Below are 27,815 nucleotides of genomic sequence, written 5' to 3'. Positions count from 1 at the left end.
TGAGTGTGTTGGGGGGTGCAGCTATCATCTGAAGGACAGCAATAGGAATCCGTGCCCCAAGAGTCACAGGGGGCGTGATTACCTCCGTTCCCTAAGCCAGAGGGCCACGGAATCTGCATGCGAGTCTCCACCGGCCAAACTGCAGTTTTCTCTTGGGCATCTTCTCTTCCATGACACCGAGGGCTTTCCTGTGGCCAAAGACTTGACACTCACACTGGCTGTCCCTCGAGGCCTCAGCGGCATCGCCCTCCAGCTTGGGAGGGTTCTTCACGCAGAGGGAAGCATCCAAACCCAGCTCTGGAAGGAAAAGCACATCAATAGGATCTGCTGTTATTCATGATCTTTCTGATCCTCCACCCACACTGACGTCAAAGGACGACATCGGACAGAAGGAGCAAGGCCATCCGAGTGTTCAGAGGGGAGGGGAAGCCAATGGACACGCTTTGATTATTTCCTGTTTTGTTCATCTCTCTCACACTACCTGCATGGATAAGAATGCCAGAAGGCCAAAGTGCTTGCAGTTGACAAAAGTGAAATCAGAGAAGCAGAATTGGTAAAAACAGAGTTCCGGAGAAGAAAAGACAAAGGCAGGGCAATCAGGCTGGAAAGAGGCTGTGCTATTGGTGAGAAGAGACTGTAGACATCAGCTAAAGTCAAAGTTGAAGGGAAGCCTTTGGGGAGCAACCAGGGAAGAGAAAGCTGGGGAGTTGACACAACACGTGTCAACACGTGGTGCACTTCATACGTGTACGCTCTGGATAATACACACACGGATTATACATCGTGTATGTGACCTGAGATACAAATGTGTGTGTCTGTATGTACGTATGTACCTAATTCAGTAAATGATTAAATAGGGATCTGGGGGACATGGAACCTAATATTCTAACCTCCCTTCTGGTCAGTTGAAATTGGAAAAAATACACAAATCCAAGGACAATGAGAAAAGGGGTGGAAGAAACAGGTAACCTGTTCAACACCACGGAGGGATTACAGGGGGAGCAGGTGGGAACAAAACAGAGTAAAACCATCTGCCATGGCGTGACAGTTTGTATTCGCCCCCAGTTCATAGAGGTGAATCACAATCCCCAATGTGATGGTTTTGTGGGGTGAGCATCTGGTCGGCATCCCCCCTAGGAGGGATCCGTGCCCTATAAAGGAGACCCCACAAAGCTCCCTCACTCCTGGGAGGACAAGGGAAGAAGGCAGCCACCTCCGAACCAGGAAGGCAGCGTCACCAGGCCCCAAATGTGCACCTGTTTGATTGTGGTTCTACCGCACCTGCAGAACTGTGAGATCACAACTTCTGTTGTTGACAAGGCAGTCTGTCTGTGGCATTTTTTTTCTCAGAGCCAGAATGCACAAAGAACCCGGCATGGAGCCTGGTTTCCTGCTCAGGCCTCTGTGGAAGTTGAGTCACAGAGAGAGGAACTGAGCCAGCGGGGTGAGTCGGGGCCACGACAGTGGGCGCCATGGAGAAGTGACAGAGAGGCTCGAGGGGGAAGACAGTAAGTACGTCAAGTTCTAAGGCCCTTGTCGGGGCTGTGCTTCCCCGAACACTCCCTGAGCTCTTTCTCTGGGGCCTCTCCCCGGTGCCATAGTCTGCTGCTTATGTCACCTCCAACTGAGAACTGCATCTCCTCATTTCTCAGGCAGTTCTGACAGAGGAGCCCCAGGCCACCCCAGGCTCCAGGAAGGGGCACTGAATGCAGGAGGTTAAGGAACGCACGACCCAGGGGAAGGTCAGAAAGCTCAGTCTTCAGGAAATCTGAGCAGAGGTGGGTCCTGATGAAGACGAAGCTGGGGACGAGGCCCCAGAGATGAGGGGAGATGATGAACTAGACGGAGAATCAGAGGAGAGAGTGACGTGTGCACTTCATGTAAGAAAGGGGCCACTTATGTCCTTAGAAAAGGGAAAAAAGAAAAATAAGTGGGAGACAGTGTTGTGGGGCCAGTATTACCATTGTGACTGTGAGCACCGAACAGGGAAGATTGCCTTGAAGATGTCATAGGAGAGAAAACTGGGCACAGGAGCCTTTCTGAGAAAGCTAGGGAAGATGGGGTCCAGTGAATGTGGAGCCGCTGACAACTGCCCCACCCCCCATGAAACAATGCCCCGAAACCATTTGCCGAGTGCTAAAGCCCCACAGCGACCCACAAATTAGACATGACAAATTCATAGATGATGTCAAGCAATTTCTGTTGAATCAGGCCCCCCAGAATTTATGCCGTTTCTTCTTTCCCATATCGATGGAATGGAGATACTAGTTTTGCGCTTTCCGATGAAGGGACAGAGAGGAAACTAGGTAAGAGGATGAATAAGTTGGCCACTTAAAGAGCTAGGAAGTTGCAAACCCAGGACCCGGGGCAGAGCTGATACTAAACACCGGGCTCTTGCTGACCTCGCTGGATTGGAGCATCATGGGGTTCGACCTCACCCCGTTGCTGCCTCCAGCTACAAGTCTGTGACAACCAACATAGGGACCAGAACTTCCTACTCCCCGTCCCTCTCACCTTGGAAGAGCGGCCATTGGTTCCCAGAACCCATCTTGGTGTCCAGGCTCCCGATGGCAGAGGAGAGGCCGAGCCTGGCTCTGTTGTCACCACAATCCAACTGCTGTTCCAGCCGCTGTCGCAGAGAATTGGCCACCTGGGTGCTTGGCTGTGTCTGTGCTCCTGACATTTGCACCTTTGCCATTTGGAAACTCACATTTCCACTCGATGGGCCCTGGTGATGGGGAGCCTGCATCGGGGCTGAAGCAAGAAGAGATTTCAATGGGATCCACCCCAGGGCTCCTTAGCTGAGCACTCCCAGAACACCCACGTCTGATGTCCCTTCCGGACTGAGACCCCACCCTGCGAGCAGGTACAAAGGTAGACACCATGTGTATGAAGGAGATGTCAGTGTTGTGTCCGAGCCTAGGGATGCTGAAATGGTAGGTGCCCAGCCTGCAAAGTCCCTGAGGTGAAAATCACCCCTTTCACTCCACCAGGCCTTGGCATGGGCACACGAGTTCATTCCTATCATTCCGTTAGTCGTAACCTTCTTCCTACAGCCTGGAGAGAGTAGGTCCTAGAGAGTTCTCAGGGCATGGGGAGAAGGAGTTGCCAGTGGGAGCTGGGCAGCATTACAGGGGTGCCAGGCAGCCAAGTGAAGAGCCTCCTGGGCACCCCTCGTGACAACAGAAAAGGCCCGGGACCTCTCAGCTCTCATTGCTTTTGTATGGAGCCTCATGGAGACATTGATCTCTCAGAGGGGCTGGAAGAGCTACTGGCTCTGCTCACAGGACAGAGTGACTGACAGGGTAGGAGTTGGCAGATGTGTGGCAGGGTCACAGGGATCTCTGGGGGCAGTCTTGCAACTTTTTTGTTTACATTTACAACTGTTTCAAATAATTTGGTACAAAAGCAGAGAGGACAGGACCAACCCCATCCCCACATAGGCCCTGACAGGACCGAGTGGAGAGTAGTGGGCAGTCTGAGCTGGTGAGGTCTGAGGTCCCATAACCACTGGCCAGGGGTCTTGGGCAAGTGACATGACGTTGCTGAGGCTCGGTTCCCTTGGCTCTCACAGGAGATGCCACACCGACTGGAGAGTGACCTGTGAGGACACGAGGGGCTCCAGCACAACAGCGCTGCTGCTGAGCGGGGACGGAAAGGGACGTGGGGGACAAACGAAGCAAAGTAACTGTGTGTTTCATTTCTGCTTCCTGAATTGCTGTAATCCTGAGGAGGCCTTTACTTCTTGGCCCCTCCGAGAGGAATGGGAAACAGGGGAGAAGGTGGCCCTAGGGTGGAGAGACTGTTAACTGACCAAAAAGATGAAGGAACAAAATGTTTCATGGCCAATTTCACTAGACAACATTGACACAGTGAGGAACATCATAGACTCCTTGCTGCTCCTACAAGGTGATTTGATGAGCAAGGAAAGTCGGCTAACAACGCAAACGCTTCTCCCAGAAGCAAAGTCCGAATTGTAGCCTGAGTGGGAAGAAATGAGAATTGGGTGTTAGCCTCCACTCCTGTGCGAGTGTGATCCAAGGGGGTCTTGCTGAGCAGGCAGCACTTTTCTGAAGATTCTGGAGAGGGAACAACTCTGCTTTGCTTCAGAATGAGGCCAATACCCACGGCAGGTGCACGGACCATTGATCCTTTACATGACATTATGCTACCGAGAGCAACACTTGACGGGGAGAAAAATCACTGAAGCTGCACACAGGGTAGAAAGGACACCATCCGTGGAGGATGGAAAACCAGGGCTAGAGCTTCGGCTTCACTGAAACCACGGGGTCCAGCTAGGACTGGGTGCTCAGGATCTTCTATCTAAATGCTGAGCATTCTGGGCTCCCCAGAAGCCAAAACTTTGATCTCAGCAACAATATCACAGATGCTGCAAATATGGAGCACATGCAAATCTGTGTGGAGAGCCAGAGAGTTTGCAGGACACTACAACAGATATACAACTGGCAATAGAATCTCATGAGTAGCAGAAGTCGGTTCTTACAAAAAAAGAAAGAAAGCAAGAAAGCAAGAAAGAAAAAGGAGAGAAAAGAAAGAGTCCTGTTACCCAGATATCTACAGTTGACATAGTGGTGGCTGAAGGTTTGCTCTCTTCCCTGCATTTCTCCTCTCTAAACTGACTTGGTACCAAGGGCCTGCACTTGGGAGGGGGCTTGGTGGCAGAGGGAAGTCTGGGACAGAAGGAAAGGAAAATTGTCTGACCCACATGATGCCTTTTCTTTTTTTTATACACTCCCCGCCCAGTGTGGAGCCCAACGTGGGCCTTGAACTCACAACCCTGTGATCAAGACCTGAATGGAGATCAAGAGCTGGATGCTTAACTAACTGAGCCACCCAGGTAACCCAGTGTTTTTGAAATGATATCCAAGAGCAGAGTTCAAACCAGTTTGAGTCTCCAGGATCTGTTGGCAGGGATGCACATCTCAGCCAATTTAGGTTGTTGGATACAGAGAAGACAGGCTTCCTGAACTCCCCTCCACCCAGGAATGTTGTGCCCCTCACAATGGGAGTACTTACCATCCACATCCAGACCCAAGAAGGTTTCCTGCTTATCAAATGTGAATGAAGCACTTGTGTAAGGTCTGCAGGTGTCTGGCGGGTCATGGCCAAATGAAGAAGTCAAATAACAGTCATCCAGGGAGTCCTGTGGGTCTTCATTTTCTTCTGTCACGGGCAGCTCCCTGTGGAGCCTCGTGTGACAGGCAGGACTGGAGATTTAACAAGAAAGTTGAGTCAACATGGAGTCCCAGCTGCTTTGGGCGGCAGGGAGGAAGCACTGGGCATAGAAAAGAAATGCGAAGTCTTCTTCCCATGAACCTTTCTGCCTCCATCTGGGGCCAGAGTGTGGATGTACCGGGGATAGATGAGGCAGGCAGGGAGGGAGCAAGAGCTGGAGGGGCCCAGAGCATGGCCAGAATGGGAGACTAAAGGGAAGGAGTCTGAACCACCCCAGCACACAGCAGTCACAACACACAGCACACTCAGAAAACAATAAAACCAGCATCAACACTTTTGCATACGTTTTGTTGACATTTACAGAAAGCACCAAGACAACCCCAGACTGGCAGCATTGTAGATTCCTAGAAAGCTCGTGTGTCCGAGGCCTACTTGTCTAAATACTGAGATATGAATTTTTTTACACACTTTTCTTGCCATGAATTCCTGCCAGCGTCATAATGTGAAACGAGCAGAGACAGATGTGCATCTTAGGCTGGACTCAATAGAAAGAGAGACCGTGAGAATGCAAGAAATCCTGTGATTGGTTAGTATACCTGTGTCAATGGCCTGAGCCTCCAAATTTGGGACGCAGAAAGAAAGGGTCCTATACACGTACCACAGTGAAACAGAGAACATTGCTAACGGACCATTTTATGGGTGTCTGAATGGGTGAAATAGGTACATTTAGCACTTTCTAGATTTTCCGAGAGCCAAGATCCCCAGACATCACCACTGCATTAAAGCCCATGATTCTTCAGAGTTACCTGGGGCATATCCGTCCTTGGTCTTCTTCCTCCACAAGATCATTATGACTGTCTACAAATAAATACAGACAGGGCCAGTCACGTTCAACAACACCATGTGTACATTCCAATTAAGTATCCGATACAACTAGCACATGGACTGTGTGCCCCTTAGCGGGGCAGCAGGATATTGTGAGAGTAACCATCCAGGAGGCCTCAGGTAGTGTCTTGGGAATGTGCCTTGGTCTGCTTTCCTGAGCCATTGGGCATGAGCTCCCTGCTGTGGTAGAGCCACATCTCAAGAGTCTGTGTACAGCGTGAAACGTGTGTTTTGCCACAGATTCTGGGGAACAGCTTACCTACATTCTAAAAACTTAGTGCAACCTTCTCTCATTACCTTATGCCATGAGATAAATGGTTTAAGGGAATTTAGACACAGAGACCAGACTGATGGATGGAATCTGCAAACCCTCATGTCAAAAGAAACCTTTTGTGTACAATTCTTTGTGCTTACAGACATATGAGCCATGCATGGGAGGGGCAAAGGCCAGAATCAGCTGTGCTTCAAGGAAACCTACAGCAAGCTGATGGTAGAGGTGTTGATGACCTGATACTCTGATGACAACTCAGTGTAGACAGCCAACATAGAGGACACAGACACTGGGAGTCAGAGCAGTCAGGCAGGGAAACAACAAATCGAAAGATGTAGGTAAGGCTGCCAACATCTTTGGACAGGCACAAAAATTCAAGAGACAATATTCAGCTATGAAAATGAGAACATTGCAGATGAAGAGAGTATTTAATGGAAATCAGGAACAAAGACAGAGACCTCTGCATGTGGAGCACAAGTGAGTGTGAGCTGTCAATCTGCCTTGAATCGAATGTCCTAACTTCTGTCAGAAGCCATAAGCATGGCCTGAGATGAGGAACAAAGGGCAGGTGCCTGACTCACCTGAGGTTTGTGCTAAAAAGTGTATCCTAGAGCCTGACTCAGATCCTTATGTCTACTGGGCTTCTACAGAGCGATGACACATTTCTGCACAACCAGAGGTTGGGATCCCAAAAACAGGGGGTCAGCTTGGGAGTCCAGTTGGAGCTTTATCACCTTGACAATGGAGGACTCACTAGCTACTTCCAGAGCAGAACAGATGTCCAGATCTTCGAATGAGGTGATGTCAGCCTTCCTACAAGTCCCGAGGGAGTCAGACAGGTCAGGAAGGGCCGAATAAGTCAAATAGCATTCATCCAGAGAGTCACATGGGGTATCCTCTTCCACCTCTGGCAGCTCTGCGGTGAGCCTGGGAGGGTCGGGATATCTGAAGTTTAACACAAGAAAAGTAGACACCCCAGCATCCTACTGGTTTTGATGGGAGGCCGAGAAGTATACTCATAACAAAGGGGCACAGCCGTGATTAACAGCAAAAACTATCCTCCTGTTACAGGGGCAGAGAGTGGCTGCTGTGGGGGCAGTAGGGACAGATAGAGAACAAAAGGTGCTCAGGATAGTGGCCACAGAGCTAAGCTTCTGAGCAACAAACTGAACGACTATGGAATGGAACACATAGCTCACAGCGCACATGGGGAATCCTAAAGGTGGCTTCAACACTTTTGCTTAAATATTGTTGATACTACCTTGGGTGACCAAGTGAACACAGGCTTTAAAAGACAACATCAACATGGAGAGACCTTGTGTCGTCGGTGCCTCTTTCTCATCCTGTGACATGACGTGAAATTTTTTTTAGGTATTCTTTGGCTATAACATATCCTCGGTGTGGTAACACCAAACAGGGAGAGGCAGATAGGCCTCTCACTCTCGTTTTACCAAAAGGAGTGAACAGGTGAATGCAGAGAATCCCAGTGACTGCTAATTCACGAAGTTCCACCCCCTGCAGGTTATTGAAGTGAAGGGGTCAGTAAATGGAACTTAACCATGTAACATGTGAAGCCACACTTCATGGTTAAACAAAGGTACTTTGTGATTGGAGAACGGATAAAACAGGCATGTCTGGCAGTTTCTGTTTCTTCCTTGAAATGCAGTTTAACCACTGAAATAACAACCCAGGATTCTTCAGAATTACCTGGGGCCTATCGGGTCTTGGTCTTCTTCCTCCTTATGAGAGATCTGATTTTCTGTAAATACATAAAGACAGGGCAGTCATTAAGCAGATCCTGCTCGGTACATTAATAATCTAGTGTCTAATGCTAGCCAGGCACTCAGATATGCTCAATGTGAGAACAGGTTAGTCAGAAGAATATTCAGGGTGCTTCTGATATTGTCTTATGATAAGTGGCTTGATTTCCTGGCCTGAGGCATTGGGGAAAATTTCCTTTTTCTAGGAGATCATCATCACGGTTGCCCTTGGTTAAAGTCTGTGCAAACACTTTACTTACCTTTTTCATACAGATCTGGGGAGCCAACCTCCATGCATTCTAAAAGGATTACTGCAGAATTCAGCCTCTGCTCATCAGAGAGCCTGCTTCTTAAAGACGTAGTGGAATTTATACACTGAGAGTGAACAAATGGAATGCAAAGAAAAACCCTCAAATGAAAGTGAGTGTTTGGTGCTACACAGAACATTGTCTCAATTCATGTGGTGGGGAAAAGCACAGCACAGCTCTGCATTGGGAAACATAAAAACAAGCTATCAGTGGAGGGACTGAGGGTGGGTTTTCAAACAACTGTTTAGGAAGACAAGTCAACCCAAAGGAAAGACAGAGCGGGGCTTGGAAGAGCAAAACCAGTTAACCCAGGACAAGAAAGTCAAGTGACAGTGTCAGGCATATATTCGTAAAGGACGTGGCTAAGAGATGAAACGTAGAGCTAATTGGAGGTGAGAAGAGAGGTTTCATCCAAATTAGGTCTGACAGACACCTTCTGCGCTCATCTTGCTCAGGTGAGTTGAGTGTGGCCCAATGACCTGACAGAGAAGCCAAGATGACATGGGCATGCCCTGGACTAGGAAGAGAGCAAAGCTCCCTGACACACCTGACATTTGCGCTGAAAACTCAATCCTAGAGCCCAGTTCAGATCAATATGTCTCTACAGGGCCTCCCCACAGGGATGACCTCTCTCGGCACAGCAGAGGTCTGGGGTACAAAGAACAGGAGATCTATGTGGGTGTCCAGTTGGAGCTTTATCACCTTGACAATGGAGTACTCACTGGCCACTTCTAGAGAGGAACAGACTTCCAGGTCCTCAGGTGAGAAGATGGCGGCGCTCCTGTAAGGCCGGTAGGAGTCAGACAGCTCGGGAAGAACTGAATATGTCACGTTGTGATTATCCGGAGAGTCCCGGGAGCCGACGTGCTCTACCACCTCTAGCAGCTGTCCGCTGAGCCTGCAGGGTGGGGACAACCGAAGATTAACCTGAGAGGGATCTGAAATCCTATGTCCTGTCTGGCTTTGATGGAAGGGACAAAGGAATGGTCAAGAAAGCAGAGAGGCTGACCCATACAAGAGAGAAACAACTCTTCTTGTTTGAGTGCGACAAGCTCTGTTTGTCACAGGAGCAGCAGATAGAAAGGACAGTAAGTGCTCAGCGCACAGGCCAAACAGCAAGCTTGTGAGGAAGGAGCCTCAATTATCTCTGTGCCATCCAGTCATGACTCACTACATACAGAGTCTCAGAATGGTGGCTTTCCCCCTTCCTGTCAAATGGCATCCAGTTCTGCATGGAGTGGCCAAGCGACTGTCCCAGCTATCTCATCCAGAAAGGCCTCTTTCTCTCCATATCTGGCACGATAGTATATGTTTGTCTTCTTGCTGTGATATGTTCTTGCTAGGAACACATGTCAACGTGATAAATCTAACAGGCAGAAAGAAGACATGCATCTCTCAAAAAAGCACAGAGGAGAGAATGAGCGAGCACAGCGATCCCTGGGACATATTAGTTTACCTGGGTCGGCTGACTGTGGGTTACTCAACGAGAGAGGTAACTAAGAAATGGGAAGCAATCCAAGTACCACAAAAAAACGGAAAGCATTGTGAAAAAGGATAACTTGTCATGGACCGAATAGATAATATAGTTCTCTTCAGCACTTTCTGCTTTTCGCTGGGTGCCACTTCTGAATTCACAGCCCCCAAGAACTCAGAATTACCTGGGGGCAACTGACTCTTGTCCTTTCGGTCCCTCCTGATCAATTTGGTTTTCTGCAAATAAAGGAAGAGAAAGAGTTACATGACACAGACTCTCCTTCACAAATGCCCACTCTTAGGTCCCATGTAGCACAGGAGAGCAACAGAAGCAGATTGAAAACAGGCAACCGTGAGAGAACTCATCCAGGAGGGCTTAGGAGGGCCCTGCAAGCAATCACTGGCATTGCTCTCTTAAGCCATTAAACAAGTGACCCTGGTATGACAGGCCATCATCAGAGCATCCTGTCTTGAGTGTAGGCAAACAACACGTTGATTCTTTTCCCCCCGAGATCCCGGGGAAGAACCCGGTTGCTTCCTAGACGGTTGCTGCAATATTCAGGCTTTCTTCCATCTGAAATGCTGTTGGTGAATGGTTGAGAGGAAGAAGCCATTGAGATTAAACCCATGAATGGAATCTATACACCATCAAAGCAGAACAATCTTCAAGGCTGCATAGATACTGGGGCCTTTCATGGGGTACGTCTGTTTCAGGATAGTGCGCGGCTCAAGGGAAACATACACTGTCCGATAGCATTGGTCCAGTTCTGGTTCTCAGCTAACTTGAGAGGAGGGAAGATAAACAAAGAGACAGACTAAAGGAAGGGAACGCACCAGGGGAGTGACACCTCCAAAGATATAGGAAAGCCCGCCAAGGCTGTCAGGCATCAAAGGAGAGAGACAAGTGGGGTTTAGAATAGCAAAACCAGTTACCCCTGGACAAGAATGCCAACTGACAGTGGCGGGCACAGATTCGTAAAGGACCTGGCTCAGAGGTGAAACGTAGAGCTTATTGAAGGTGAGAAGAAAGGTTTCATCCAAATTAGGTCTGACAGACACCTTCTGCGCTCATCTTGCTCAGGTGAGTTGAGTGTGGCCCAATGACCTGACAGAGAAGCCAAGATGACATGGGCATGCCCTGGGACTAGGAAGAGAGCAAAGCTCCCTGACACACCTGACATCTGTGCTTAAAACTCAATCCTAGAGCCCAGTTCAGATCAATATGTCTCTACAAGGCCTCCCCACAGGGATGACCTCTCACGGCACAGCAGAGGTCTGGGGTACAAAGAACAGGAGATCTATGTGGGTGTCCAGTTGGAGCTTTATCACCTTGACAATGGAGTACTCACTGGCCACTTCTAGAGAGGAACAGACTTCCAGGTCCTCAGGTGAGAAGATGGCGGCGCTCCTGTAAGGCCGGTAGGAGTCAGACAGCTCGGGAAGAACTGAATATGTCACGTTGTGATTATCCGGAGAGTCCCGGGAGCTGACGTGCTCTACCACCTCTAGCAGCTGTCCACTGAGCCTGCAGGGTGGGGACAACCGAAGATTAACCTGAGAGGGATCTGAAATCCTATGTCCTGTCTGGCTTTGATGGAAGGGACAAAGGAATGGTCAAGAAAGCAGAGAGGCTGACCCATACAAGAGAGAAACAACTCTTCTTGTTTGAGTGCGACAAGCTCTGTTTGTCACAGGAGCAGCAGATAGAAAGGACAGTAAGTGCTCAGCGCACAGGCCAAACAGCAAGCTTGTGAGGAAGGAGCCTCAATTATCTCTGTGCCATCCAGTCATGACTCACTACATACAGAGTCTCAGAATGGTGGCTTTCCCCCTTCCTGTCAAATGGCATCCAGTTCTGCATGGAGAGGCCAAGCGACTGTCCCAGCTATCTCATCCAGAAAGGCCTCTTTCTCTCCATATCTGGCACGATAGTATATGTTTGTCTTCTTGCTGTGATATGTTCTTGCTAGGAACACATGTCAACGTGATAAATCTAACAGGCAGAAAGAAGACATGCATCTCTCAAAAAAGCACAGAGGAGAGAATGAGCGAGCACAGCGATCCCTGGGACATATTAGTTTACCTGGGTCGGCTGACTGTGGGTTACTCAACGAGAGAGGTAACTAAGAAATGGGAAGCAATCCAAGTACCACAAAAAAAACGGAAAGCATTGTGAAAAAGGATAACTTGTCATGGACCGAATAGATAATATAGTTCTCTTCAGCACTTTCTGCTTTTCCCTGGGTGCCACTTCTGAATTCACAGCCCCCAAGAACTCAGAATTACCTGGGGGCAACTGACTCTTGTCCTTTCGGTCCCTCCTGATCAATTTGGTTTTCTGCAAATAAAGGAAGAGAAAGAGTTACATGACACAGACTCTCCTTCACAAATGCCCACTCTTAGGTACCATGTAGCACAGGAGAGCAACAGAAGCAGATTGAAAACAGGCAACCGTGAGAGAACTCATCCAGGACGGCTTAGGAGGGCCCTGCAAGCAATCACTGGCATTGCGCTCTTAAGCCATTAAACAAGTGACCCTGGTATGACAGGCCATCATCAGAGCATCCTGTCTTGAGTGTAGGCAAACAACACGTTGATTCTTTTCCCCCCGAGATCCCGGGGAAGAACCCGGTTGCTTCCTAGACGGTTGCTGCAATATTCAGGCTTTCTTCCATCTGAAATGCTGTTGGTGAATGGTTGAGAGGAAGAAGCCATTGAGATTAAACCCATGAATGGAATCTATACACCATCAAAGCAGAACAATCTTCAAGGCTGCATAGATACTGGGGCCTTTCATGGGGTACGTCTGTTTCAGGATCGTGCACGGCTCAAGGGAAACATACACTGTCCGATAGCATTGGTCCGGTTCTGGTTCTCAGCTAACTTGAGAGGAGGGAAGATAAACAAAGAGACAGACTAAAGGAAGGGAACGCACCAGGGGAGTGACACCTCCAAAGATATAGGAAAGCCTGCCAAGGCTGTCAGGCATCAAAGGAGAGAGACAAGTGGGGTTTAGAATAGCAAAACCAGTTACCCCTGGACAAGAATGCCAACTGACAGTGGCAGGCACAGATTCGTAAAGGACCTGGCTCAGAGGTGAAACGTAGAGCTTATTGAAGGTGAGAAGAAAGGTTTCATCCAAATTAGGTCTGACAGACACCTTCTGCGCTCATCTTGCTCAGGTGAGTTGAGTGTGGCTCAATGACCTGACAGAGAAGCCAAGATGACATGGGCATGCCCTGGGACTAGGAAGAGAGCAAAGCTCCCTGACACACCTGACATCTGTGCTTAAAACTCAATCCTAGAGCCCAGTTCAGATCACTATGTCTCTACGAGGTCTCCCCACAGGGATGACCTCTCTCGGCACAGCAGAGGTCTGGGGTACAAAGAACAGGAGATCTATGTGGGTGTCCAGTTGGAGTTTTATCACCTTGACAATGGAGTACTCACTGGCCACTTCTAGAGAGGAACAGACTTCCAGGTCCTCAGGTGAGAAGATGGCGGCGCTTCTGTAAGGCCGGTAGGAGTCAGACAGCTCGGGAAGAACTGAATGTGTCACGTTGTGATTATCCGGAGAGTCCCGGGAGCCGACCTGCTCTACCGCCTCTAGCAGCTGTCCGCTGAGCCTGCAGGGTGGGGACAACCGAAGATTAACCTGAGAGAGATCTGAAATCCTATGTCCTGTCTGGCTTTGATGGAAGGGACAAAGGAATGGTCAAGAAAGCAGAGAGGCTGACCCATACAAGAGAGAAACAACTCTTCTTGTTTGAGTGCGACAAGCTCTGTTTGTCACAGGAGCAGCAGTTAGAAAGGACAGTAAGTGCTCAGCGCACAGGCCAAACAGCAAGCTTGTGAGGAAGGAGCCTCAATTATCTCTGTGCCATCCAGTCATGACTCACTACATACAGAGTCTCAGAATGGTGGCTTTCCCCCTTCCTGTCAAATGGCATCCAGTTCTGCATGGAGTGGCCAAGCGACTGTCCCAGCTATCTCATCCAGAAAGGCCTCTTTCTCTCAATATCTGGCGCGATAGTATATGTTTGTCTTCTTGCTCTGATATGTTCTTGCTAGGAACACATGTCAATGTGATAAATCTAACAGGCAGAAAGAAGACATGCATCTCTCAAAAAAAGCACAGAGGAGAGAATGAGCGAGCACAGCGATCCCTGGGACATATTAGTTTACCTGGGTCGGCTGACTGTGGGTTACTCAACGAGAGAGGTAACTAAGAAATGGGAAGCAATCCAAGTACCACAAAAAAACGGAAAGCATTGTGAAAAAGGATAACTTGTCATGGACCGAATAGATAATATAGTTCTCTTTAGCACTTTCTGCTTTTCCCTGGGTGCCACTTCTGAATTCACAGCCCCCAAGAATTCAGAATTACCTGGGGGCAACTGACTCTTGTCCTTTCGGTCCCTCCTGATCAATTTGGTTTTCTGCAAATAAAGGAAGAGAAAGAGTTACATGACACAGACTCCCCTTCACGAATGCCCACTCTTAGGTCCCATGTAGCACAGGAGAGCAACAGAAGCAGAGTGAAAACAGGCAACCATGAGAGAACTCATCCAGGAGGGCTTAGGAGGGCGCTGGAAGCAATCACTGGCATTGCTCTCTTAAACCATTAATTAAATGTCCCTGATAGGGGGCGCCTGGGTGGCACAGCGATTTACTGTCTTCCTTCGGCTCAGGGGGTGATCCTGGCGTTATGGGATCGAGCCCCACATCAGGCTCCTCCACTATCAGCCTGCTTTTTCCTCTCCCACTCCCTCTGCTTGTGTTCCCTCTCTTGCTGGCTGTCTCTATCTCTTTCAAATAAATAAATAAAATCTAAAAAAAATAAATGTCCCTGATAAAACAGGCCATCATCACAGCATCCTGTCTTGAGTCTATGCCAACAATAAGTTGATTCTTCCCCCCCACTCCGAGATCCTGGGGAAGAACCCGGCTGCTTCCGAGAGGGTTGCTGCAACCTCTACGACATCGGCCACGGCAACTTGTTTCATGACACATCTCCAAAGGCAAGATAAACAAAAGATTAAATGAACTTCTGGGACTTCATCAAGATAAAAAGCTTCTGCATAGCAAAGGAAACAGTCAAAAAAACTAAGAGGCAGCCCTGGAATTGGAGAATATATTTGCAAATGACACTACAGATAAAAGACTGGTATCCAAGATCTACAAAGAACGTCTCAAACTCAATACACAAGAAACAAATAAACAAATCATAAAAGGGCAGAAGACATGAATAGACACTTTTCCTTTGAAGACATACAAATGGCTAACAGACACACGAAAAAATGTTCAAAATCATTAGCCATCAAGGAAATTGAAATCAAAACCACACTGAGATACCACCTTACGCCAGTTAGAATGGCAAAAATTGACAAGGCAAGAAACAACATTTGTTGGAGAGGATGGGGAGAAAGGGGATTCCTCCTACATTGTTGGTGAGAATGCAAGTTGGTACTGCCACTCTGGAAAACAGTGTGGAGGTCCCTTAAAATGTTAAAAATGGAGCTACACTGTGATCCAGCAATTGCCCTACTGGGTATTTACCCCAAAGATACAGACGTAGTGAAGAGAAGGGCCATATGCACCCCAATGTTCATAGCAGCATTGTCCACAGTAGCTAAATCATGGATGAAGCCAAGATGCCCTTCAACAGATGACTGGATTAAAAAGAAGTGGTCCATATATACAATGGAATATTACTCAGCTATCAAAAAGAACGATGTCTCAACATTTGCTGCAATATGGACGGCACTGGAGGAGATAATGCTAAGTGAAATAAGTCAAGCAGAGAAAGACAATTATCATATGCTTTCTCTCATCTATGGAACATAAGAACTAGGAAGATCGGTAGGAGAAGAAAGGGATAAAGTAAGGGGGGGTAATCAGAAGGGGGAATGAAGCAAGAGACTATGGACTCTGAGAAACAAACTGAGGGCCTCAGAGGGGAGGAGGGTGGGGGAATGGGATAAGCTGGGGATGGGTAGTAAGGAGGGCACTGGGCTTTATATGCAACTAATGAATCATCGAACCTTTCATCAAAAACCATAGATGTACTGTATGGTGGCTAACATAATATAATCAAAAATATTATTATATAAAAAAAAGAGAGAGATACAGTGAAAATTAGGAGGTCTTGAAGTGACCTCCTGTTCCTGGGCTGGAGAGGTATATGAGTCTGGCAGGGCCACCTTGAGAGCAGTGATTGGCAGTGGCCCAGACATAAAAGTGCTGTGACTTAGACAGGAGTTGAGCAAAGCTCACTGACTCATGGAATGTCTTATATCAAACTCAGTCCTACAGCCTGGATCACAACAGTTTGTAAGGATAGGATCTACTTATGGGGATTAAGACTCTGAGTCTACACAGGGTGTGAGGAACAAGGAATAGGGACACTACCTTGGGAACCACATGGAGTTTCATCCCCTTTGGTATGGGACCATTCTCTGGCTACATCCAGAGCAGAGCCGATTTCCTGTTCTTCAAATGGGAACTCACCATCACTGTAAGACTGGTCGCTGTCACACCCTTCTTCCAGAACCGAAGGGGTCAAATCACAATCATCCACTCTGTCCTGTAGGACTTCCTTCTTTTCGACTTCTTCCTGCTCCACGCTGTGCCGGGTGAGACAGGAATGACAACAGATCAAACCGGGGGGATCAGACATCATGGCTTCCTAGCTGGTTTTGATGGGAGTTATAGGGAATGGTCACTAGAAGCAAAGGGCCATCGCCTGGAGAGGGAAAAAGCTATCCATCCTACAAGAGGCAAAGTGTGGCTGCCAAGATGGGGGATGGGGGGAGAGTAGCAGCAGCAGATACGCAGAGTACTGCCCACAGCAGGGCTGACGAGGAATGAGACTCTACCACCCCAGTATGGTACAGTCACGGCATGAAGCACAGATGGAGAGCAGGCCCGGGGCAGCCACCACGTGCCTGAGTCGTGTTGACTTTAACATAGATTGACCAAGTGGTTACAGCTCTGGAGTCACTGCAGACTGCAGAAATGTGTGGCTGCTAGGCACCTTTGTATTAATAGTGTCACATGACACCCCATGTGTTTGGTTTTGGTAAGTTACTTCTCTTGCTGGTTAATTTTGCTAGTGTCTGTGTACCAATTCCTTTGCTGGTCACCTTCCTACCAAGGCCCTTACAGAACTGTGTAGGAAGTAGATACGCATCTCCTGGTGTCCAGTCACAGGAAAGAATGGGTATTGTGTCCATACGGGGAGTCCCGAGGCTGGTGAATACATCTTGGTTTACAGCACCACAGAGACAACAGGCAACAGGGCCGTCCTTTGCTGACCACCTACAGTTTTGCTAATCCTTGCATCTGACATCTGTGACTCTCTTGACCTCACTTCCTTTTCTTTCTGAGACCCTGTCCATTTTTACCCACACATTACCGGTTCCTGAACATTCATTGTCACCTGGGGGTCCGTGTTTCTTCTTCATGTTCATCCTCCTCCTCATCATAATTTTCTGCAAATAAATTCAGAAATGTCCCGTCAGCTGTTCCCACATCACCACTATGAACACAGTGGCCTCTATGGCCCGAGAGACATAAGTGTCCTTGCATGACTAGGCATCCACTGCATTTAGGGCACTGTCTTTAAGAATTGCTGTGGCATGGCTTTCTGATGCATCAGGCAGTGTGTCTCTGATTCTGAGGATCAGCATCACTGACCCTGGGCAACAGCTTCTACTGTCTCTTGTTGTCCATATCAGGAGATGCTTGTCCAGTTTCAATCTTGACTTCTGCAAACTGTGTCTAGCAGCGTGCCACGAGTCGCACCACAAGAACAGACTCTCTGTGCGATCACAGCTCTCACATAGAGCCTCCTCCTTGTCCTGAGGACAGGACAACCACCCTGTCCCACATCGAACCACTGGGGACTTCATGGGCCCCCGCGTGGGCTCCAATGTTACCAAGGGGTCATCTATGAAACGTGTTCCTGTCTAAACAGCGTTCCCACCTCCAAGTCCTACTGCATCAAGTTCCTCATCCAACTCCACACGGTCAGGGGCTCTACTTTGTCTAAAGTGCATTCATGAATTTTCCGTATCTGCTCACTACAGTGACAACAGGTTATTTGATATACATTACAGATGAGGAGACAGATATGGACGAAGTAAACTTCACTCTCTCACCCACATTTCATACGGACGGGGCTGAGTCCGGGAACCTCCCACTTAGGCGGGGATCCTAGCACACTAACTAGCTGCCTCCTGTCACAGTCTCCTTTCCGGGATCTAACACTGGTGGATGCTGCCTCCTGCCCCAAGGGCTGCGTTCCCTCAGGGAGGAAGCAGACATGTGGAGCACTATGACCTCCAGCCTGTGCATTTCTCCTCTCTGTTACCACCTTCTAGTCCTGGTCCTCTCATGGCCTTGCGCACAATGGGGAACACAGGAGAGCTGCTACAAACAGTGTGAGGGCAGGTGGGAAGACTCTTGTGAGCCCAGGGCCTTGCAGCAGCTCAGTGCAATCAGGGCTTGTTGCTGCCTTACCTGAGCTGAGCTTTCGGGCTAGGCACTTGGCCAGCCTGCGTCCCTCAGCCAGTTGCTCTTGGAAGCCCTGTCCTTGGCAATGCTCAGGGTCATCATGGGAGAGGAGGTCCTCGAGGTGTTTATCAAGGAGTTGGCAAACATCTCTCCCTTCGCGTAACTTATCATATAAACGGGTCAGCTCTTCAGTCTGGTCTTTGATCAGCAGATGGCACTGTCTATGGTGGGACAGAGAGAAAACTTAACAATGCAGAGAGTGGATCAATAGATTATAAGAGCTTTTGGGGAGATTTCTGGGAGAATTTCCCACAAGAAGCCGCCGAAACAAATTTGTGCACATGTGTGGTTACCTGCCTGTGGCAGAGAAAGAAGAAAGTAAAACAAGGCCTCCTCTGTATCAGAGAGTGTTCCTGTGAGTCCCCTTGACATCCCTTGCATCTTTTTCTTCTGGAAACAGACCCAGGGATCCTCCTTAGAACATGTCAGAGACATGTCCCTCAGCTGCTCACTCTGGGCACACCCATTTCCCTGGAAAACTCCATATAGTGCATCGTGCAGCGAATGGACACACTGGCAGACACAGAAGTGTGGACCGTAGGGCTGGTGTTAAGTCCTGAGCTTAGGAGAATGGCAGGGTCAAGAGGACAGCATTTGCTGAAGGAACGGATGACAAGCTGTAGTCAGCCAGGTCGTGACTGTGTGAAAGGGAAATGAGGTAGTGATCTCACAACACTGTGAATGTGCTAAATGCCACGAACTGTTCCCTTGAATTTGGCGACCTTGATATTTTTTTACAAGAGAGAATGAGGCTCTGAGTCACTGGAGTCCATCATTTACCAATCACTGTTGTCTTAGTTGTTTTAGACATAGTTGTGGAACGTGCCTGCCGTGAGGGTTTCTGCCCTTCTGGCCCAGACTTGTTGCTGCCCCAGGTCAGAGATGCCCACAGCTTCCCTCCGGCCTCCCACACAGAGCCCTGCTTACCTGAGCTTCTCAGCCAACGTGTCTGCCCGCTCCCTCTTCTCCAGCTGCCCCTTCTCCCCCAGCACGGATTCGATGATGTCGCTGGACTCTTCGCACTCTGAGAAACAGAGATGCCTGTCTCAGTGGAAAGCTGGATATGCTGTGGTGCTCGCTGTCTTCAAGGGAGGAGATGGGGTCCATTCCAGCGCAAATGGAACCCTGGCAACCAGGCTCTGCGCAGGGAGCTCCACTTCTCATTCCTCAGCCTCCTAACTACAGGACATTCGATTCCTCCCTGTTTCAGAGCCCAGGAAAGAACAGCCCCAAAGCTCAGAGGGGAAGTAGACGTGGTGAGTAGCAGGTATTCGGCAGAGTCAGGATTTGTATCCCCTGACACCAACCCTGACCATGGCCACTCTAGCAAGTCTTGTGGCCTCTTAAGTAAAACACTAAGCAGGGACATGACGTAAGGCCCCCAGGACTCCAGGACCGATGGGTCCCCTGAACTAGGATTTCTATACTGAACAAGTATCTCAAAGGTAAAAATTCACCCAATACACTCGTGTGAACTAGAATGCATAAAAGCAGAAGGACCTGAAAGGAATATGGCCAAATCCTAATAAAGTGTGTGTTATTAGAAGCAGTAGAATTATGAACAGAGTTTACACGGTGCCAGGCTCTGCTGTTAGAGCTTTACAAGGAACTACTCAGTATTCATTTCGACTCAGAGAACTAGGACCCGCGAGAGTAGTAGTTTAACAGACGAGGAATCTGAGGCACAGGAAGATAGGCAGTTGGATTTGAGTCCAGGAAGCCTGGCCCAGAGCCCATGCTCTTCACCCCTGTGCTGTGTTACCTCCACCGCAAGCCCTCGGGTGATACCTGTTTTCATCATCTTCACAACTGCTTTCCCAGTTAATGGGATGATTATTGGGAATGTTGTAAATAAAACTTTGTTTGTCCTTCCCTGAAAGCTCATCACCTCTTCACTTTCCTAAATAACAGGCTTCAATTTTTACTTTTGTCTGCATGAATCGTTTTTAATTATACCTCCCCTTGTTATATTGAAAGCAGATTGTGAGAAAATGAGAAAACTTCGGGCTCAGAGTTGTCAGGATTCCTTCCTATCGCTCGGCTGTGCACGTGCCCCATTCTCATGATTCCTCGGGCACCGCAGCCCCCTCTTAAAAATAAGGCCACCGAGCTCCTTATTTCAGGCTTACTGTGGGGGAGAGCCTACCCCACGCACTGGCTTGGGTGGTTCCTGGGGCCGTGGTCTCCCCCACTCACCCTCATTCTCTCTTGGCCACATGTCTCATGGCCCAGGCCTCAAACTGTTGGGCTCCCTACATCATTGAAGGTTCCCCAGCTCAGGGAGATACAGAGGAGGTAGCAGAGGTTGTCTGATGTTCCCGGAAACACGCTCAGCCTTATCACAGGGTATCAAATGGCCTCTGTGGAGCCAGGAAGCAGAGCCTGCATGGGTTCCCTCTCACCAGGGGAGTCACTGTGTGTGGATGGCGTCACTCATGGATACCACAGTTTCAGAGAAAGCAGAACCCACCTCTATCTCCTTGAAAGCAGGTCATGTCACCTGCTACCCTCCCCCCATGTGTACCATCAGCATGTTTCCCCAGTGTCACTAGCTCGGTGCTTTGCCAGTGGGACATCAGAGGAACCTGACCTGATGGAGCTCTGGAGTCACTGTGATGCAGGATCTGATACTGCACAGAGACAATCCTGAGAAGACCAGGCATTTCTGTGTCTGCACCAGGAATCAATAACTGGGATGTGAACTCTAACCCCACCCTACTTGTCACAGCTAGCCTGTGGAGGTTGCTAACCTATTTGTCTTCAGTTTTCCCATCCTCAGCAAACTGAGGGTAAAATACCCACCTCTACCATTCCTGGATTGTGGTCAGAATGAAATTTATCGTGACAGTGGAAATAGAAAGGACAACATCTGCAGAGGGTTTTAGTTTCTCAGAAGGAATACAGACAGCCATCGCTTTGGTGAGCATGACCTTGTAGGACTTACTGTATTTCTGCAGCTGGTTGGCCAGGGAGTAGGCAGTAGCTTCGGATATAAGGAATTTCTCCTTGAGGTCTCGGAAGTCCTGCTTGCTTTTCTCCAGCTGGGACTGAAGGTCCTGGTTGATTTTCAGGAGGCTCTTTTCTGCCCCAGGATCGGAAAGAGGGCCAAGAGGTGCTGCCATGGTGACGTGTGGCAGAAGAGGTAGAGCTGGGGAATGAGCAGAAGAAACCCAAACACAGGATGGGTTAAAACCCAGTGAAATCAAGTAGGTTTAAATCAGGACTGAGGGTTGAGGATACAGGAATTCTCTACTTACTGTTGGGAACAATTTGAACAACACCCCACAGCACTTGAGACTCAGTAACCACAAAAACAAGGTTCAAGATGCCAGAGCTGATAACTAAAGGCCCTGCCCCAGCTCAGACTCCAACCGGAATGACAGAGGGAGCACCCAGAATGCCAGGTAACGGTCTGCACTTGTAATAACAGATTTGGAACATTGGGTCTTTCAATGGAACCCGGGGAGCCACTGCCTTCCAGTTGCCGAGGCTGTGCTGATACACCAGGCTGCCTGGTCTCCCCTGAAGGTCATCACTGATGGGGACCCACCCTCAGTGGCCACTCTCAATAGTTGTCCACCCTTGTGCTGAGACCACAGTTCCCATCTCTTTCTAAAAAATGATGTCAGCATAGTTCTCATTCTTCATTCTTATGTGTGTATAAAATCACCAAGGCACAAATAGCTTCCCATGAAGTTTCCCTTTTTTTTTTCTTAAAGATTTATTTATTTGAGAGAGAGAATGGGGCATGGGTAAAGGGAGAGAGTGAGACAAGGGGCTCAGTCTCACAACCCATGAGATCATCACCTTAGCCTAAACCAAGAGTCAGATGCTCAACTAACTGCACCTCTCCCAACAGGTATTCTTAAGGGCTGTCATGAACTCATCCCACTTGTCTTTAAGGTAAAACAGATCTTAAGGGAAAGATTCAAAGTCGCAGACTATCACGATGTTCTTCTCTGTGTCTTCTCTAGTTTTTTTTTTTTCTCTAGCCATTAAAAACACGAGAAACATGCTAGCGCTTTAGTTATCTTTAGTTGCTTTGTATTTGAAAAGCTTTTAAATTTATTTGGATCTTCCTCTATTTACATCACATTTTTAGGATGTATGTAGTAAATAAAGTTTTCTTTAAAGCAAAACAAACAAACAAATGACAAAAAACCAAGAACATAAGAGAAAAACCAGAGTTAATCTATGCAATGAAGTTTGGAAACTGTTTCCTGTCCCAGCTCTCTCAGTGTTCTTCTTCCTGCATCTCTGTGTTATGTAGGCTACTCTTCCCCTTCTGTGGACATGTATTTTCAATTTTCTTAGCTATATACCTAGGAGTGGAATTGCTATGTCATATGTAACCCTATGTTTAACTTTTTGAGAAACTGCCAAACTATTTTCCACAGCAAAGCGACGACACCATTTTACACTCCCACTAAGAATGTGTAAGAATTCCATTTCTCTACAAGTCATACTAGTGGGGTGAAGTGATATCTCACTGTGCTTTAAATTTGTGTTTCCCTAATGACTGATGATACTGAGCACCATTTCATGTGTTCATTGTTGCATTGGTATTATCCTTTAGAGAAAGTCTACTCAAACTCTTTTTCCCATTCTTTTTTTTTTTTTTTAAGATTTTATTTATTTATTTGACAGAGACAGAGACAGCCAGCGAGAGAGGGAACACAGCAGGGGGAGTGGGAGAGGAAGAAGCAGGCTCATAGCGGAGGAGCCTGATGTGGGGCTCGATCCCAGAACTCCGGGATCACGCCCTGAGCCGAAGGCAGACGCTTAACCGCTGTGCCACCCAGGCGCCCCTCTTTTTCCCATTCTTAAGTTGGCTGTCCTTTTATGGCTTAGTGTAAGAGGCTATTTTGGGTTTTGGGGTTTTTTGGTTTTTTTGTTATTGTTTTTTGTATTCTAGATAGCAAACCTCCATCAGATATACAATTTGTAAATATTTCTCCCGTTGTGTGGATTGGCTTTTCACTTCCTTGATAGTGTCCTTTGAAACAAAAACCTTTTAATTTTGATGAAATCCGGGTTATCTATTTATTCTTGGGTTGCTTGTCCATTTAAGAAACTGGCTTCTAACCCCAAATCATGAAGATTTATAACTACATATTCCTCAAAACATTGCTTTTGTATGAGAACTTTCCTGGGTTTTAGGGGGTGGTGGACATTAGTTAATAATGTTTCTTGTCTCTTGATTAATTGTCTGTTGATTGATATCTCAATTGATATTCTTGTGCTTGTTTTCCCTCCTATGGAGCATGCCGTGGCCTATAACAGAGATTTTGAAAATGGTATCTAATGATATCCTGGCCTTGATTCAGGGGAGAGTCCTGGTTATATAGTTGAGTTGGTCTACACCTCATGCATAGATTCACAAATTGCCAGGGCCTATAGTGGTGAGTAGTTGATTATTTTTCTGAGGAACACTTGTCCGGTAGTCCAGATCATTCTAGGGCTAGGGTGGACTTTCTCAGTCCCCTCCAGACCGAGAAGACTGCAGGGGTTGGACCTAGTCAAGAATTTCATCTCTGGTCTTCGTGGAAAGTAGACATGCCTCAGGGTTTGGGGAAAGTTGTTCAATACAAATGGGTTCCCCTCCAATCTTCATATTATATACATGATTTCTTTGTAGAAAAGGTAAAAGGTGAAAAAAACTAAGATGCAGCCCTCAGAATGGGAGAAGATATTTGCAAATGACACTACAGATAAAAGACTGGTATCCAAGATCTATAAAGAACTTCTTAAACTCAATACACAAGAAACAAATAATCAAATCAAAAAGTGGGCAGAAGGTAGGAACAGACACTTTTCCAATGAAGACACACAAATGGTTAACAGACACATGGAAAAATGTTCAAAATCATCAACCATCAGGGAAATTCAAATCAAAACCACACTGAGATACCACCTTATGCCAGTTAGAATGGCAAAAATGGACAAGGCAAGAAACAACAGATGTTGGAGAAGATGTGCAGAAAGGGGAACCCTCTTACAGTGTTGGTGGGAATGGAAGTTGGTACAGCCACTTTGGAAAACAGTGTGGAGGTCCCTCAAAAAGTTAAAACTAGAGCTACCCTATGACCCAGCAATTGTACTCCTGTGTATTTACCCCAAAGAAACGGACGTAGTGAAGGGAAGGGCCATATGCACCTCAAAGTTCATAGCGGCATTGTCCCCAATAGCTAAATTGTGGAAGGACCCAAGATGCCCTTCAACAGACAAATGGATAAAGAAGATGTGGCCCATATATACAATGGAATTTTACTCAGCCATCAGAAAGGAAGATTACCCAACCTTTGCAGTACCATGGGCTGGACTGGAGGAGATTATGCTAAGTGAAATAAGCCAAGCAGAGAAAGACAATTATCATATGGTTTCACTCATTTATGGAAGGTAAGAAATAGCAGGGAGATTGGTAGGAGAAGGAAGGGAAGAATGAAGGGGGTGTAAACAGAAGGGGGAATGGACCACAAGAGACTATGGACTCTGGGAAACAAACTGAGGGCTTCAGAGGGGAGGGGGTGGGGAGATTGGGATAGGCCGGTGACGGGTATTAAGGAGGGCACATATTGCATGGGGCACGGGGTGTTATGCGCAAACAATGAATCATGGGATGGCGCCTGGGTGGCTCAGTCGTTAAGCATCTGCCTTTGGCTCAGGGCATGATCCCAGAGTCCTGGGATTGAGCCCCACATCAGGCTCCTCCTCTGCTGGGAGCCTGCTTCTTCCTCTCCCACTTCCCCTGCCTGTGTTCCCTCTCTTGGTGTCTCTGTCTCTGTCAAATAAATAAATAAAATATAAAAAAAAAAAAAACAAAACAAAAACAAAACACACACGCACAAAAACAATGAATCATGGAACACTACATCAAAAACTAAGGATGTACTGTATGGTGGCTAACACAACATAATAAAAAATGTTTTTAAAAAAGTAAAGGTGAAAGGATATTTATTTTAGAACAACTTGTCTGTTCTTCGCCAATTGTCTGTGCTTTTAAAAATGTGTAAAGGATCATTCAAGGTCAAATACCTTCTTAGCAAAAGTACAGTTCTTGCACCCTACCAGGTGATTATACTGAATCCTATGAATCGTCTTATTACTCAGATGTTATCCTTTTCCTGATGAGAAAAAAAAAAAACCTGAGAAATATTACAAAGCTTCCCAAGGCCACATATCTAGTGAAGAGAGGAGGCAGCATTAGAAACCATTTTGGGGGACACCATCCAACTCTTGACCTCAGCTTAGGTCTTGATCTCAGGGTCGTGAATTGGAGCCCTGTGTTGGGGTCCACTTAAAAAAAAAAGGCAACCAATCTAGCAGATACCCCATTGTGTTTTCATATGCTTATTATCATTTGGATGTCTTCTTTTGGGATGGGCTTTTTAAAATATTTCTGCCCATTAATATACTAGGTTTTTTTCTCATTTTCTTTGTGATTTATAAGAGTTCTTGATATATTTTGGATGAGTGTTTTGTCAGATATATGTATTGAAAATAATCATTTCTGGTCTATAGATGGCCTTTCATTTTTGAAGGATGTCTTACAGTATACAGAAGCTTTTAGTTTTCATGAACAACAATTTAATTGAATTTTTTATGGTGAGTGCTATTGTGTCCTGTTTTAGAAATATTTGTCTATGCCAATATTGTGAAAATACTTCCTATTTTTCTTTTATAAGCTTTGGAATTCTTGCTTTCATATCTCCAATTAATTTCAATATGTAGTGGGAAGTGTTTGTTAATATTTACTTTTTAAAAAACAAATCATCTTTTGCTCTATTACCTTTAACAGAAAAGTCTTCCACTTCCCCAGTAAAGAATATTAACATATACACACACGTATACAAAATCAAATAGCTGTGCATATGTGGGTATATTTTTGAATCGCTGTTCTTTCACTTTGATATATTTATGTCGGTTAAGTGTCTGACATGGATTCTGGCTCAGGTCATGATCTCATTGGTGGTGAGATCCAGCCCCAAGTAGGTCTCCATGCTCAGCAGGGAGTCTGCTTGATATTCTGTCCCTCTCCTTCTCCCTCTACTGCTCCCCCACTCACTTTCTCTCCCTCTCTCTCAAATCAATCAATTTTAAAAACAAAACAGAATTTCCAAACTATTTTCTAGAGTAGTTGTAGAATTTAACATGCCCATCAGCAGTGTACGAGAATTGTAGCTCCTACACATCCTTGCCAATACTTGGAATGGAGATTCTTTTCATTTTTGCCATTTTAATTGGCAGATAGTGGTTTCAATTTGCATTTTCCTAAAGTAATGATGTAGATCTTGGCATGTCCTTATATGCCTTCCGTATATATACTTTGCTTTGCTGAGCTGTTCACAAATCTTTTACCCATGTTATCATTTTATTTTATTTTTTAAAGGTTTTATTTATTTATTTGAAATAGACAGAGAGCAAGAGTGGGGGGGGGGTGTGTGGAGGTGGGGTGGGGAGGGCAGAGGGGGAGGGAGAAGAACATTCCCTGCTCAGTGGGGAGACTGACAGAGGGGGTAGGGGCTAGATCCCAGGACCCTGAGATCATGACCTGAGCCAAAGGCAGCTGCTTCACCAACTGAGCCACCCAGGCACTTTTCTTTTACCCATTTTTCAATTGGATTGTTTGTCTTCTTCTTAACTTTTGAGAGTTCTTTCAACGGTTCTATTAGGAGATCTTCACCAGATATGTAATTTATAAATATATTCTCCTTCTATGTTTTCCCCTGATTTTGCATTCTCTCACCAATGTCTTCTGAAGAGCAGAAGTTTTCAATTTTGATGAAGTCCAAATTTGTTCTTTCATTAATCACAATTTTGGTGTCATATCTAAGAAACCATTGTCCGGGGGCGCCTGGGTGGCATAGTCGGTTAAGTGTTGTGATGCCAGGGTCCTGGGATCTAGCCCCACATCGGGCTCTTTGCCCAGCGGAGGGCCTGCTCTTCCCTCTCCCTCTGCTGCTCCCCTGCTTGTGCTTTCTCACTCTGTCAAATAAATAAATAAAATTGTTAAAAAAAAAACAGAAAGAAATCATTGTCCAACATTAGGTTCTAAACACTTTTTTAAAGATTTATTTATTGGGGTGCCTGGGTGGCTCAGTTGGTTACTCATCTGCCTTTAGCTGAGGTCATGATCCCAGGGTCCTGGGATTGAGCCCCCTGTCAGGCTTCCTGCTCAGCAGAAAGTCGGCTTCTCCCTCTCCATCTGCCTGCCCCTCTGCTTGTGTTCTGTCTCTCTCAAATAAACAAATTCTTTTTCAAATTATAGATTTATTTATTTAATTTGCGAGAAAGTGACAGAGAGAGAGCAAGTAGGGGGAGGGAAAGAGGGAAAGAAATTGAAGC

The 27,815-nt window shown here is 46.9% G+C and overlaps 1 protein-coding gene across 1 annotated transcript in view; it reads right to left on the bottom strand.

Annotated features, from left to right (window-relative positions):
- The window catches only part of LOC125281909 (neuroblastoma breakpoint family member 4-like), a 35,968-nt gene that overhangs the window by 3,226 nt on the left and 4,927 nt on the right, over window positions 1–27,815 (bottom strand). The window contains exons 3-19 of the mRNA XM_057309491.1: window positions 21,415–21,618; window positions 19,398–19,494; window positions 18,417–18,631; window positions 17,335–17,386; window positions 16,404–16,519; window positions 14,281–14,332; window positions 13,344–13,519; window positions 12,180–12,231; window positions 11,243–11,418; window positions 10,079–10,130; window positions 9,143–9,318; window positions 8,060–8,111; window positions 7,107–7,279; window positions 6,003–6,054; window positions 5,038–5,228; window positions 2,515–2,754; window positions 83–297 (exon numbers count right to left, since the gene is read on the bottom strand). Coding sequence (XP_057165474.1) covers window positions 92–297; window positions 2,515–2,754; window positions 5,038–5,228; window positions 6,003–6,054; window positions 7,107–7,279; window positions 8,060–8,111; window positions 9,143–9,318; window positions 10,079–10,130; window positions 11,243–11,418; window positions 12,180–12,231; window positions 13,344–13,519; window positions 14,281–14,332; window positions 16,404–16,519; window positions 17,335–17,386; window positions 18,417–18,631; window positions 19,398–19,494; window positions 21,415–21,592 — 2,256 coding nt within the window. The 5' untranslated portion in view covers window positions 21,593–21,618 and the 3' untranslated portion in view covers window positions 83–91. The remainder of the gene's footprint in view (window positions 1–82; window positions 298–2,514; window positions 2,755–5,037; window positions 5,229–6,002; window positions 6,055–7,106; window positions 7,280–8,059; window positions 8,112–9,142; window positions 9,319–10,078; window positions 10,131–11,242; window positions 11,419–12,179; window positions 12,232–13,343; window positions 13,520–14,280; window positions 14,333–16,403; window positions 16,520–17,334; window positions 17,387–18,416; window positions 18,632–19,397; window positions 19,495–21,414; window positions 21,619–27,815) is intronic.

Source organism: Ursus arctos, unplaced genomic scaffold, assembly GCF_023065955.2.
Source record: "Ursus arctos isolate Adak ecotype North America unplaced genomic scaffold, UrsArc2.0 scaffold_85, whole genome shotgun sequence".
Classification (NCBI taxonomy): domain Eukaryota; kingdom Metazoa; phylum Chordata; class Mammalia; order Carnivora; family Ursidae; genus Ursus; species Ursus arctos.
Note: the sequence above shows the minus strand (reverse complement) of the source record. Positions and strands in the feature narration are given on the sequence as shown.